The following is a 13,903-nucleotide window of genomic DNA, read 5'->3' as shown; positions in this document are numbered from 1 at the left end:
TGAATATTAATCCAGCTTTGCTTCTCAGAGATAAGGTCATGCTACTACTTAATTTTGTCATCAAAGCAAAGTTATTTGATGCTGTAAATTGTCTCCTGAGCCAGGTGGGCTGGTAGTTAGAAGATTGCTGTGCAGATCTGATCTTCAAGTAGCGTGGCCAGAGCTGTGCCTGATGGCTTCTGAAGCACCCTAGAAGGGATCCAGGCTTATGGGAAGAGAGGAGCAGCTGCCTTTACAGGACTGTCCAACCTCAAATTTCTAGTTTCAGGTTCTGTATAAAGCTTGTGTAATTAGGTGAGGAGTGGCACATTGATCTGCCCTGCACTGATCCTCTTTAGTGGTGCCCTTATGCAGTTAACAGAGCCTGGAAATCATGACATCTCTCTGAGTTCTGCTTTGCAATTATATTAGGAGGATATTTTAGCACTAGAAGAGATTTGTCCATGGAGAAAGCCATAGATGCTCTCCTGAGCAGATCATGCTACCTGTGATTAGCTGAGTTTCTGGTGCACACTCCTATTGCAGCTGCACAACAGTCACACCTCCAGGTTGCATGGGGCCCTGGGCAGCCTGGTTTAGTGGTTGGCAATCCTGCCTACAGAAGGGTGGTTGGAGCTCAATGATTCTTAAGGACCCTTCCAACCTAAGTGATTCTATGATTCTACTCTTTAACTGTAATTTAGTTATTTTAAGGCTGGTTACTGTGCTGAGACATGCTTTGTTCCATCTTGCAGAGATAACAGACTATGCAATGGCTCTTCCATTTGTGAGGCAGCAAGTCTACAAGACAGTGGAGAGCAAAGTTCAGAAGCAAACCAAAGGGCTGTACCCTGCTCCACTGAAAATCATTGAGGTAATGCCCACTGTGAGACATAAAAAACCTAAGTGAAGATGGATCTTTGGGGTAAATAACATGGCAACAGGCAGGGGATTGGTGTTTCCTTCCTCTGAGCCAAACCATAAGTACTGATCTCTATAGAATATGGGGGCTAGTTGTGTGGTCTATTGAGCAAACACAGCAAAATTCAGAATAGCTTCCCAGAACGTGATCACCAATTTATATGGTACTGGAACAACAGGTTGCCCAAGGAGGTTATGGATGCCCCATCCCTGGAGGCATTCAAGGCCAGGCTGGATGTGGCTCTGGGCAGCCTGGTCTGCTGGTTGCACATAGCAGGGGGGTTGAAACTAGATGTTCATTGTGGTCCTTTTCAACCCAGGCCATTCTATGAAACCCAAGAGAAGGACTGCTTAGCTTGGAATTCTTTGTCTGTAAAACTTTGTCAGCATAACTAGTGCTGTTTTCCTAGCACTAATCGCACAGAATGTTAAAACTTAATTCTGTAAGTAGCACAGGCATTGTATTACTTACAGACATTGTCCATGGTTGGATTTTTGTTGTTTTTTTTTAAGTGACTTCACCTCTAAAACCTGTGAATGTCACCTCTGAGATCTGTGACCTTACAGGAGCAGAGTCTTACTGAATCCATGAGGTTTGTGTAAACACCAACCTGGCAGAAAACTCACTGCCGTGGTTCTGCCTCCGTGCTAGGACAGGGTGATCCTTAACTTTGCTTTGAACAGCATGGACAGGACCCAGAGCGTTTGAAGTGCCCTCTGAATACTGGGGAGGGGTCACTGGTGAGAACAGGAGGTGCAGCTGAGCAATTATTAAAGCATAACTATTGGTGGACATGCCTTTAATCACGGGAAATCTTTATTGTTGTTTTTAAATAGGTTGTAAAGGCTGGTCTTGATCAGGGGCGAGAGACTGGATACCTCACTGAATCCCAGGTAAGAAGATGAGATCCCTGGTAGCAGTAAATAAGCTGTATAGTTGTGTGGTGAGTTTTACCACGCACACAAAGGATAATATTCTTCACAGGCTACCCAAAATGGGATCCCTGCCCACTCTTCTGCAAGTGGGGCTGTGGAAAAGGCCTATCTTGAACAACAGAACTGGTTTTGTGTTTGGTTTTTTGTTGTTCTGGTTTAGTTTTGTTGTTTTTTTTTTTTTCAGGGTTCTTCATCTGTGAAAACAGTTTGTGCTTCTTCTCATTCCTGTCTGCTTGTTCTTCCTGGGCTGGGAATAATCAGACTGAGTTCACTGATCTAGGTTTCACATAGCAGGACTTTGTGTTTGATTTCTCTGTATATCTGAGCAATATTTGTTTGTTCTGATTGACACATGGGACAGGAAACCTAGAGGTGTGGCTATGGTGATGTCATTCTCAGGAGTGTTTCCAGCTAGTTTGGTGCAAGCAAGTAATTTCTCCCAAGAACAAACTTCCATTTTCACCAACACTCAATTTACTCTGACACCTTTCTTCACCATTGTCTTTGCTGAGGATGTTGTCTTTTACTCTTTTATTTTTTTGCCATTTGATTTTTCTAGCTCAAAGTAGTTTGTGCTGGTCCTTTCTCACTCACTGATGACTTTCAGTACTCGTGAACATTAGATGCTTTTGTGGTGCTCTTGTTTGTTTTCAGTAGTGGTTTCTCCCACAGAAACAAGACTTCTCTTTCCTTATCCCTCAGTGGAACTGGTCTTATTTAGCAACCACTCCAATGGGAGTACTGCTAATACTGGCCATTCAGAGTGACCTCAGCAGGCTGGAGAGCTGGGCAGGCAGGAGCCTTGTGAAGTTCAGCAAAGGGAAGTGCCAAGTTCTGCCCCTTGAGAGGAGCAGCCTCAGTCTCCAGCACAGGCAGAGGAGCCTGGACTGAGTCCAGCAAAAGGTCACAAAAACGATGGGAGGCCTGGAGCATCTGACACGTGAGGAAGGGCTGAGAGAGCTGGAACTCTTCAGCCTGGAGAAGAGAGTGCTCAGGGGGATCTTATCAGTGTGCATAAATACCAGAAGCAATAAGGAAGGAATAGCTGCACACTTTGGTATCCAGTGGCAGGATAGAAAGTAATGGGGTTGTGATTCATTCATTCTGTGAAATAAACCCTTGTTTTGTCCTTTCTTTCCATTCAGTTCTTTACTTCCCTGCCGTGTTTGTTCAGTTCACCACCAATAACTGTTAAGTAATTAGTTTTTTCCTCTTTGGTCTCAATTTTGCAACATCTGTACTCAAACTTAGTATTTTTGATACAAGTGAGATAACCCTGGCCTCGCACAGTGGTTCTGATGTCATTACCTGAGCACTGCTAGCTTTGCAACTCACGGATCCCCAGAAGATTCACAACATACCCATCTGTTTATCTGTGTATTTGGGCCATCTGTCACATCACTGCTCCTTCAGCACCGCTGAAATGCAGCCCTCTCACATAGCACTGTCTGCAGCCTTCACCAGCTTTTCATTCTGCTGTCTGGCACATCCAGCAGTTTCTCATGCTTTGTCAGTAGATTGCTTTGTTCTCTTCTGGTGGTGAAGTCGTGGTCTGAGATGTAGCTGTCTGCCCTGTACCTTAGCAGTGACCTCCTGGATGCACCCCCAGAACTGTCTGTTCTAGTTATTCATTCCACCCACATTTGATCAGATGCTGAATAAAAGACTCAGGATACTCTGTTCCTTACAGAGAAGAATGAGTGGTTATTTCCTAATAGCAGCAGGATGAAGATCTTACCAGGACCCCCTAAAGAATAAGAGTTTGTGTCATGCCTTTTCTAATGCCTCCTCCTTTCCCTTAGGATAGGAGAATCACAGATTCTCTTTCAATCTTCTTGTTTCTGATATTTTAACAAGCCTTTAACTCAGAGGACAGTAGTGAGGGAAGGTACTGCCTGCTGCTCCATTATATCAGTGGCTTTCTCTAGCTGATTTGGCTCAGACAGCATCATTAGTTTGCAGTCGCCGTATGCTGCCTTTTGTCTTCCTGTCTCCTTTCCTCTTTCATGCTGAATGCTGAGAGATTATGCAGGCCTTTGATTTTGTGGCCTCTTTGTGATCATCTGAAAATAGCATCAGAGTCCTGCTGTCAGTGAGAAGTGGCCTGTTTAGAGATTTTTCTCAAAGTCTGAGTGCAGGACCCTTTCACTTGGAAGCAGCTGGGACAATGGCCCTAGCCAGTGCAGGATGCACATGGGAGAAAAGGGTCGCTGCTTGCTCTAGTCTCATGTCTGTAAATTATTATCACTGGGGGAAGCAGAAGTGGCTCCTGCATTGTAAAACCCTCAGAGGTGGCGAGGCAGCAGCTTCACCTCTGATTTACTCTGCCAGTGAATGCTCCTCCCCAGAGCTGTGTTTGGAGGTTCCCAGGATGAGTGGAAATGAGTTTTGAATGCATTAGTGGGGAAGGAAGGAGGTGGGCACGCGAAAGTGATGGCTGCTTTTGTTCCCTGGCAAACTCTTGCTCCTGTAGAAACTTCCGTGTGTTAGAGCTATCTTTACATTATATTGTTCATGGGAAATGACATTGAGCAAGCAGTTCCCTACTGCTGGCCTGCATGGGAGGTAATGGTGCAAAGTGAGCTGTGCCTGGCACAAAAGGTGCCCTGCACAGAGAGGACAAACGTACTTTGTGCTTCCATTTCCAGGTAACTCATCTACGTGGCTCGTGGCTGTGCCATATTTTTTCATCTGTGCACGCTTGGAAGTGTGACAGCTGCTGAAGACTTAAGTTTTTGCTTCCCTCTTCCCTTTCTTCCAGAATTTTGGCCACCTTGCAATGACCAATGAGTCCAAGGCTCTGATCGGGCTTTACCATGGGCAGGTGCGCTGCAAGAAGAACAAGTTTGGAGCACCTCAGCGAGAGGTCAAGTAAGTGCAAATGTGGGGGGGCTGAAGGAGAAGCTGGAGGACATCTGCTGATAGGCCAAAACCTTGAGTTCTGAAAAGCAGAAGAGAGATTTCCAACCTTGGAAATGTTAATCTTCTGTAGTTTTGAGGTCTCACCCACAAATTAAGTCTTTTTGCTTTTTTAAAAATTGTGCCTGTATAGACACAATTCAGGGTGGATATTAGGAAAAATTTATTCTCTGAAAGAGTGGTCCAACATTGGAAGTCTGATCAGGGAAGTGGTGGAGTCACCATCCCTGGAGCTGTTCAAGAAGAGGGTGTATGTGGCACTTAGGGATGTGGTTTAGTGGGAATGGTGGTGATGGGTTGGTGGTTAGCTGTTATGATTTTGGAGATCTTTTCCAACCTTAATGATTCTGTGACTCTATCTGTGTGAGTCTGACCACAGCAATGGGAATTCAGCTATTTCCAGCTTTGAATGCTTTCCCCCCACACTTCCACTACAGGACCCTGGCAGTGCTGGGAGCAGGGCTCATGGGAGCTGGGATTGCACAGGTTTCAGTGGATAAAGGGCTGAAGACCATTCTGAAAGACACAACGCAGCAAGGCTTGGACAGAGGACAGCAGCAAGTCTTCAAAGGGTATGTGAGCTTGCAGAAGTTTGCTTGGATGGGATGGGGTTCCCTTAGTCAAAATATTCCTTTGTTTGCTGGCAGTCAGAAAATTGACAGAAACAGACACCTCTGTTCCTCTGGAAGCTTCTACCATTAAATGCCACCGAAATATTTTCATGTAAGGTTGTCCTATGCAGTGTGCTGAGATGTTGCTATGAAATAGACCCAAAGTACTCAGCCTTAGCCCCTTCAGTAGGTGGACCACCCATCTGATGATTGCTTTAGCTTTTAGGTTTATCAGTAGCTTACAGAGCTAAAGTTGGAGGGAGTAGTCTTGGCTGATATACCAAGTTGTGTGAGCAGGGTTCTCCTTTTTCCAGATGGCAGGATAGCCCAGTGACAGTCCTGCTGAATTGGAAATAGTATTTTGGGTCCCTGTTCCAGGAGGTAGGGATATCCTTGGTGTCACAGTGAACATCCAGCAGTCTGGGCTGGCCTGTGCAGGCTCTCTTACAGTTGTTCTTCCCTAGGCTGAATGGCAAGGTGAAGAAGAAGAGTCTAACATCATTTGAGAGGGACTCTATTCTCAGCAACATGACAGGCCAGCTAGACTACAAGGGCTTTGAGAAAGCAGACATGGTGATCGAGGCTGTGTTTGAGGACATTAACATCAAGCACAAAGTGCTGAAGGAAGTGGAGGCCGTGAGTATTGGTTTTGAGCAGCTACACCAGTCATGGCCACTGTATGGTGGAGACTCAGGGTGTCTTGCCCAATGGATTTCTCACATCTTATTCTGCAGGTTACCCATTTCAGTACATGGGTGAGCATCAAGGCCAAACTTCCCATTCTGTGAATAAGGAGTCATTAGTTCTAAGCTTAACGGGGACAGTTCTAATATCCTCTGACTCCTGGGAGCTACTCCAGAAAAACTTCCATTCTTCTGAGACAGAATGACAGTAATGTCCTTTGGTATCTCCACATTTTGTCCTTTACCTATCTGTGGCTTGCTGCCACTGCTCTTCTCTGTTCAAGAGCACAACTGGGGAAATAACTGTTTGCTAAAGCAGTTGTCCTGTGCTCATCTGAAGTCCCCCACTGCAGCATCCAGTGTGGTTACAGTGGACTGCAGAATCACAGGAGGTCTGAGACTGACTGATACTGCAGACCTCCAGTGGAAATCAGCAGCCCAACTCAGCCAGGCTTAGAATAAACTTATAACACTGGCAGAGAAAATCAGGTTTTCCTCAGGCGTTAGCAGGTGCTGGGAATGCTCTGTACTAGCACTGTTCTCTAAGACTCTGCTCATCACATCTGACTCTGAAGGCTCTGCATTTAAAGTGTCTGTTCCTCTCCCTGCCACAGGTGATCCCTCCTCACTGTATCTTCGCCAGTAACACATCTGCCCTCCCAATCAACCAAATTGCTGCTGTTAGCCAGAGGCCAGACAAGGTGAGTACTCAGTACCAAAGAGCCTGTGAGTCTGCTCTCTGCTGAGTTGTCTGTAGTGGCAAAATGGTTTTGATGTAGGCGAGCAGAGCAGGGATCTTCTGCTTTTTCCCTGGAATGTGTTAATGCCCAAACGGGCAGAGAAGCTACAGAAGTCTGAAGCTGAGAAAAGCTCCAGACAGGGAAACCTAAGTCATTTTAATGGTTGGTTAGATGTAGGAGTGACTTACCACAGTAGGAATGTGCCTCCTCGGGGAGAAGGCACTAATCTGGCAGCAAAAAAGAGAAGAAAAGTTGGAGGCTGGAAGCTGAATTCAGAGGTGCTGAAACTAAAGGGGCAAAAGCCAGAGATTTTGAGGTAGGTAGGATATGGAGGCAGTAGGATCTTGAGGAGAAGGAAAGGGAAGCTCTGGAGATCAGTTGGAAAATATTCCACAAATATAAAAGCAGAGATACCTTTGGTTGGTTTCTTCAACTCGTTAAAATGGTCTAAAATTTGCCCAGGGCAGTGCGTTGCCTGAGCTGCTCATGTTACTGTACAAGTTTCTTGGATATCTGTAAGGGTCATAGAGTAACAACATGCCCTTCCCACTGTTGGAGGATTCTGTGACCTTCATGAGTCTCTTCTTGGTTTGTTGTTCAGACCCTAGTTGCATTGGAAATGCAAATTGCATCTTAGTTGTTCATTTGCAAATAACATCCTCTTGCTGAATAAATTGTCTGTGTAATGACTCTTTATGGGGAAACGAATAGGAAATCAGTTAACTAATTAATGTAGTTTCTTTAATTAGTTTTGCAGACTGCAAATGTCCTTCAAGGTGCCTCTGACTTGTGCAGAATTTTAGTGCCAAGTGTAGCTTCCAGGAGGCATGAAGGTGACATCCTGATTACATGGACATGTTAGGAGGATGAGGCATACAGACAAATAACGCTCTTCCTGGAGGAAGGCTATGATTATCTCTGTAATTAGTTGCTGAAAGCATGCCTTCTTGTCCTTACAAGAGCTGTGGGATGTGTGCTGCTTCCTTGGGAAAGCTGAGGAGAGGGGGAAGAATCCTCCCACTGGAAAGGGATACAGTAAAGTCTGTGGCTGGGCACTTAATTTTTTTTTTCCAGTATTTTGCAGTGCAACACAGAGTGTTTCTTAACACTGAGCTCTTCCTCCTGCCTAGGTAATTGGGATGCACTACTTCTCCCCCGTTGACAAAATGCAGCTGCTGGAAATCATCACTACAGACAAAACATCGCAGGACACAGCTGCTTCTGCTGTTGCTGTTGGCCTCAAACAAGGCAAAGTTGTCATTGTGGTAAAGGTGAGGGAACGCTACACTAAATATGAGTTGGGATTATAAATAAAAGAGTGGGCTTGTGCACTGAAACAAGGCTCACGTGGCTGTGGATAAGAGCAACTCATGCAGAGAAGTAAAAATGGAGGTTAGAAGACAGGTGCCTAGCTGATCCTTTAGATGTCCCTTGGAGCTGCCTTGAAGGGCCAGAGACACAGGAGAAGTCTGGGTCAGCACAAGGAGCTGTATCCCTGCTCTAAGCAGCTTCTAAGAGGCTGCAGTCTGTAGAGACATCAGAGATAGAAGAGAGTGTGGGCAGGACCCCTCCACCTCTTCTGTGTGGGGAGTTGCAGGGACGGAGAAGCCTGTGAGCAGTACCCATCCTCTTCCTGGATCTAAATTTTGTGTGATAGGTGTGCAAGTGTAGAGGTAGAATTATGCAAAGCAGAGGGAGAAGAGAGGCAGGAGCTGAGAACGAACTGCTGTGATCTGTAGGTGGAAGCAGCAGAGTGTCAAAGCCACTATGGAGAGTTAGGCTTATGGCTTCTGTTGAGCACACAGCCCTCAAAACAGTGCTGGTCTTGTGCTCTTGTAGTAGCTGACAGCCAGCAGTACTGCATCAGCTGCATGGGAGGTTCAGCCTGTAGGCTCATGCCAGTTTGGGAAGTGTAGTTTTGGACTGGTGTTTTCACTAGTGTGCGAAGCACCCAGTAATGCAGAGCAAGTCTCTCTGGTGATGCTGGGAAAACTGGCCTGCCAGAAGGTACCCCAGGCATCTCTAAAGGCCAGTGGAGATACAGTGCTGCTTCTGCAACCCTCTCCCTCACATCAGATGCTTCCCAGAATGGTAGTTTGTAGCCTGTCTCCTGCTTCTTGACTTTGCAAGCAATATCAGAGATAGAACCAGCTTACGCCTGTTTCAGTTGTGTTTGCCACTTTTTCTCCTCATCTTCCTGTTGGATTTGGTGAAGCCAGGCGACTTCTGCAACCTGCCTGGGTCCTCCAGGCATTATTTTAAATAAAGTTTTGTAGGGATTTCCAGGAAGTAAACCGTTACAGCTTTAAACACTGGTGAGTCCTATAGATAGAAGTTGATCTGGGAGTTGACTGCATTCCATTAAAATGGAGTTGAGTGTCTCTGCCATGCGTGTCAGTGCCTGAACTGCAGCCTGGGCTGTAAAATTCAGTTCTTGTGCTGCTGATAGAGGCAGTTTGTTCCTGCAGGTTGTTCTCACCTGCTTTCCTATTGTGCTTTTCCTCCCTAGGATGGACCTGGTTTCTACACCACCAGGTGCTTGGGGCCGATGCTGGCAGAAGTGGGCCGAGTTCTCCAGGTGTGTATCCCATTGGCTACAGTGTCCATCAAACAGTAATTTAAATTCTGCTGCTTCCTTGCCATGTCAGCCTGGTCCAAGTTCTGGCTGAGAAGGGAAACTGGGTAAATCTGCAAGACAAGGAGCAGCAGCTCAGGCAATTAATGGTGTAAAGGAAACCCACAGAATGGCTGTCTCCTTACTACATCCCTGACATGCAGCTGACAAGCATTCAGAAGAGTGATTGGGAGCAAGGCAGGGGTGTACACACAGGGTTTCTTTTGGCTCTGCTGCTGACCAGAGCAGGCATGAGAGAGTCTTTGTGGGCTCAGAGTCAGGTTGTCCTCATTAGGGTATGTCACAGCACACAGAGACAACGATCAAATCCCTGCCACCATGTCATACTCTTGCCCTGTTCAGGGATTGAGCTGGGCAGGTTTTTGCTCTGTTGAAACAATCTTTCAGAAGAGAGTCCTGTCCCTCATGGAACTTGGTGCCACCTATAAGGAATTGGCATCGCACTGTGTCAATGAATGAAGTGAGGCACCAGCCTTGGTGCCTGTGGTTATCTTTAGCCTTTTCTTGGACATAATCTGATCTGATGAGACCTGGTGCCTGGGGTTTTCCTCTTTGCACAAAGTCAGGGGAGAACTAGGAGCTCTGGGAGCACAATTACACTGCTCCTTTCTGTTCTCAAGCAGCTAATGGGGCTTGTCATGATCTGTGACCCCAGATGAGCCTTTCTACCCCCACAGTGGGTTTCCAGAAATCTCACTTCTTTCCGTTTTATCCCTGCAGGAGGGTATTGACCCAAAGAAAGTGGATGCCATCTCTACAGCCTTTGGCTTTCCAGTGGGTGCTGCCACACTGATTGATGAGGTTGGTGTGGATGTGGCCACACACGTGGCTGAGGATCTTGGCAAAGCCTTCGGCGAGCGCTTTGGAGGTGGCAGCATCGGTTTGTTCAAGCTCATGGTGCAGAAGGGCTTCTTAGGTGAGGTGCTAGGCTGCTGTCATTCAACATTTCCCTTTTTTCCAAGGAAAAGTACTTTGCATCCATCAGCCTCTTCAGGTGAGAGCAGACAGAGCAGTCCTAGGAAAGGGATGGGAAGTTGTACCCTGAGTAAGCCTTGGGACCCTCCTTTGCAGAAATGACTTCGGCAGGCAGAGATGCTGCCTAGAGCAAAAGCAGCAAGCAGGATGCCATGAAGCTCTGCCTAGCTCTTTCATTGGACCTGCACGTGCAGGGTCATGAAAAGCAAGTGTCTGGAAATGAATGTGCTGAAATGAAACAAGCTCTGACCCGAGGCTTATAGAAGCTCCATGTGAGGGAAGGCAATGTCTCTGTCTATATGGTAGAAGCTGTTTCCCGGTGGGTTCAGGAGTCAGCTGTGCTTTTGAGCATGCCAGGATGGAGCTATGTGCAGCAGTGGGACCTGCACTTGAGCCATGGCACCTCTCACCCTCCAAACAACCCTTGCTGTGACCAGAACCTGGCAGTTAGACTTACTCAGAGCTTGTCATCTCTGTCCCTTTCTCTTACGATCAAGGACTGCATCTTTTTTACTGCCAAAGCCATGCAAATGGTGACATTATTTGGGTGTCCTCTGGACCTAGCAAAGGCATGGGGGCCTGGCACAGGTAGCAGCATTTTGCCAAGGAGACAGCTGGACATGAGCCCCTTCCCCCTCCTTGGTGAGGCAGCAAGCAGTTTTGCTGTGAAGAGCAGAGAGGCTGCCTGTGCTGAGAGAATCTGGTCACACTAACAGAAGTGGGAGTCACGAGTTCAGAGGCAAAGGTGTTGTGAGCACGTGAGACAAATGGCAGGATGTGATTGTCTTTTTTTTTTTTTTTTTTTCCTTTCCTCTGGCAGGCCGCAAAGCAGGGAAGGGTTTCTACATTTACCAGGAGGGGGTGAAAAACAGGAGCTTGAATTCTGGCATGGATGAGATCTTGGCGCAGTTCAAGTTGCCAGCTAAACCTGAAGTGTAAGTACGTGCAGCACTGAGTGGTGCTTGGTGTGGTATGGTTCATGCCCTGCCCAGCTCCTCCTGGCTCCAAGCACAATGTCTGCATCGGGAGCCTTGAAGGATAGCATTGAACATGGGGTCACTCTGGATGCCAGTTGACTGTTACCAGCTACCATGTAGGTGAGCAGACTGTTGGCTCAGGAGAGCCTGTGCTTGTAGTAGAGCATCCTTGAATTCATCAGCCCTTGCTTGAGCGCCTTTACAGAAAGGTTTCCTGTGGTGGCTGGGTTTGTCAGAGCAGGTGGGTTACCATGGCCTTCATGTGTCAGACCTGTTGTGCAGCCTGACACTGAAATGTCTCCTGGAGCAGCTCCCGTCTGGGAGCTCAACTCCTTGCATTCTTACATGCCTGCTTTGAGTCACAGCATAGAACTTGGCAGTCCTTACCCTCACATGGCTAGGGACAACTCCAGTGAGAAGAGATTCCTCCCCTCCCCAGTCCCTTCTCTTCTTTCTTCACATACTCTTCTGTTAAATTACTATCTTGAGCTGCACAGCCCTGAAAAATTTCTTTCCTTTGCAGCTGTACTGATGAGGACATCCAGATGCGCTTGGTAACGAGGTTTGTGAATGAGGCAGCCATGTGCCTGCAGGAGGGGATCCTCAGCAACCCCGTGGAGGGAGACATTGGTGCTGTGTTTGGTTTGGGCTTCCCACCTTGCTTGGGAGGTAAGTACCTGGTACATCCCTCCTTGCAAGCTCAGACTAGGAATGGAATCAAAATAATTTGCCCCAGTTTGCCCTCTTCCTTGCAGGCAGCCTGGTACCCCCAGGGTGTTCTCTGACATGCAGGGGCACTCAAAGTTTTGCTACCGATCTTAGGGTGCACATCTCGAACCAAACAAAAGCAACAGTTGGGGCTGACACAAAGGGCTGCACAAAGATGGGATGCTTCTGATCCCCTTTGGGCTGGATTCATGCATAGGATGAGGTGCTGGCTTCCTGTGTCAGCAGCTGGGCTTCTCCTCTAGAGAATGTCCTATCTGGGATTGATACACCTTAGTATCTTCCTCAGTGACATTGACAGTGGAGTTCAGTGCACCCTCAGTAAATTTGCTGATGACACCAAGTGTAGGGTGCAGTCAACACACAAGAGAGACAGAATACCATCCAGAGGGACCTAGACAGGCTGAGCAATGGGCCCAGGAGAGCCTCGTGAGGTTCAACAAATCCAAATGCAAGGTCTTGCAGCTGGGTCAAAGCAATTCCCATTACCAATACAAGCTGGAGGATGAAAGCTGCTGAAAAAGACCTGGGGGTACGGGTAGATGGGAAGCTAGACGTGAGCCAGCACTGTGCCCTCACAGCCAAGAAAGCCAACTGTATCCTGGTCTGCATCAAAAGAAGCGTGACCAGCAGGGTCAGGAAGGTGATCCTGCCCCTCTCCTCTGCACTGTGAGGCCTCACCTGGAGTATTGCATCCAGATGTGGAGTGCTCAGTATAAAAGAGACATGGAGCTGTGGGAGTGCCTCCAGAGGAGGGCCACGACAATGATCCCAGGAATGGAACAGCTCTCCTATGAAGACAGGTTGAGAGAGCTGGGGCTGTGCAGCCTGCAGAAGAGAAGGCTGTAAGGTGACCGGAGAGCGGCCTGTCAGTATCTAAAGGGGAGCTACAGGAAAGAAGGGCACAGAATCTTTAGCAGTCTGTGGTGATAAAACAAGGGGAAATGGCTTCAAGCTTAAAAGAGTAGATTTAGGTTAGATATAAGGAATAAGTCTTTTACAGTTAGAGTGGTGAGGCACTGGAAAACTTTGCCCAGAGATGTGGTTGATGCCCTATTCCTGAAGATTTGCAAGGCCATTCTGGATCAGGCCCTGAGCAACCTGATCTAGCTGTGCTGTCCCAGTTCATTGCAAGGGAGTTGGACTAGACCACCTTCAGAAGTCCCATCCAACTCTAAGGATTCTATGGCATATCAGCCAAATCCAGTGCTGTCACCTTTCCAGAAGCCTTGGTGCACTTCCCTCCTTCAGCACGTGTTCCCCTGTCCCCCCAGGTCCCTTCAGGTATGCGGACTCCTATGGTGCCAAGCAGCTGGTGGACAAGCTGCGGAAGTACGAGGCCGTCTATGGCAGCCAGTTCACGCCATGCCAGCTGCTGCTGGACTATGCCAACAGCCCAGGCAAGAAGTTCCACCAGTGAGCGTGGCCCACGATGCCCATCTGTGCTACACCATCAGCTTGAGCCCCGGGGGGCACTGGCGCTCCACCGCCTCCAATTCTCTTTAAGGTTAATCTACAAGGCACCCTAGGGAGGCAGGGAAGGAAGGAGGGTGGCAGCAGATTGCCTTGTGGCTTGTATTCATTTCAAGTGCCTTATCAGCTGCTGTGCGTTGGGCACATCCGTCCTGTGCCGGTGTGAGCCTGGTGGCTGAGGGAGAATTCCTTCTGCCTTTACCTCCATGTTGCACCCACCAGTGCTCCTGGGGCCTGGCAGGCACCATCCTCCACATGTCTGACCTTGGGGCCTTGCCTTTCTGTGAGCCTCCACCAATAAATCCCCATCTCCTGGGTTTGGACTTCA

At 47.7% G+C, this 13,903-nt stretch overlaps 1 protein-coding gene across 1 annotated transcript in view; it reads left to right on the top strand.

Annotated features, from left to right (window-relative positions):
• HADHA (hydroxyacyl-CoA dehydrogenase trifunctional multienzyme complex subunit alpha) overlaps positions 1–13,903 on the top strand; it is a 24,007-nt gene extending 10,104 nt beyond the window's left edge. The window contains exons 9-20 of the mRNA XM_003204563.3: positions 735–853; positions 1,738–1,794; positions 4,598–4,707; positions 5,193–5,327; positions 5,831–6,002; positions 6,664–6,750; positions 7,920–8,060; positions 9,299–9,367; positions 10,145–10,340; positions 11,220–11,334; positions 11,900–12,045; positions 13,377–13,903. Coding sequence (XP_003204611.1) covers positions 735–853; positions 1,738–1,794; positions 4,598–4,707; positions 5,193–5,327; positions 5,831–6,002; positions 6,664–6,750; positions 7,920–8,060; positions 9,299–9,367; positions 10,145–10,340; positions 11,220–11,334; positions 11,900–12,045; positions 13,377–13,522 — 1,493 coding nt within the window. The 3' untranslated portion in view covers positions 13,523–13,903. The remainder of the gene's footprint in view (positions 1–734; positions 854–1,737; positions 1,795–4,597; positions 4,708–5,192; positions 5,328–5,830; positions 6,003–6,663; positions 6,751–7,919; positions 8,061–9,298; positions 9,368–10,144; positions 10,341–11,219; positions 11,335–11,899; positions 12,046–13,376) is intronic.

Source organism: Meleagris gallopavo, chromosome 2, assembly GCF_000146605.3.
Source record: "Meleagris gallopavo isolate NT-WF06-2002-E0010 breed Aviagen turkey brand Nicholas breeding stock chromosome 2, Turkey_5.1, whole genome shotgun sequence".
NCBI lineage: Eukaryota > Metazoa > Chordata > Aves > Galliformes > Phasianidae > Meleagris > Meleagris gallopavo.
This window is presented reverse-complemented; position numbering and strand designations above follow the sequence as displayed.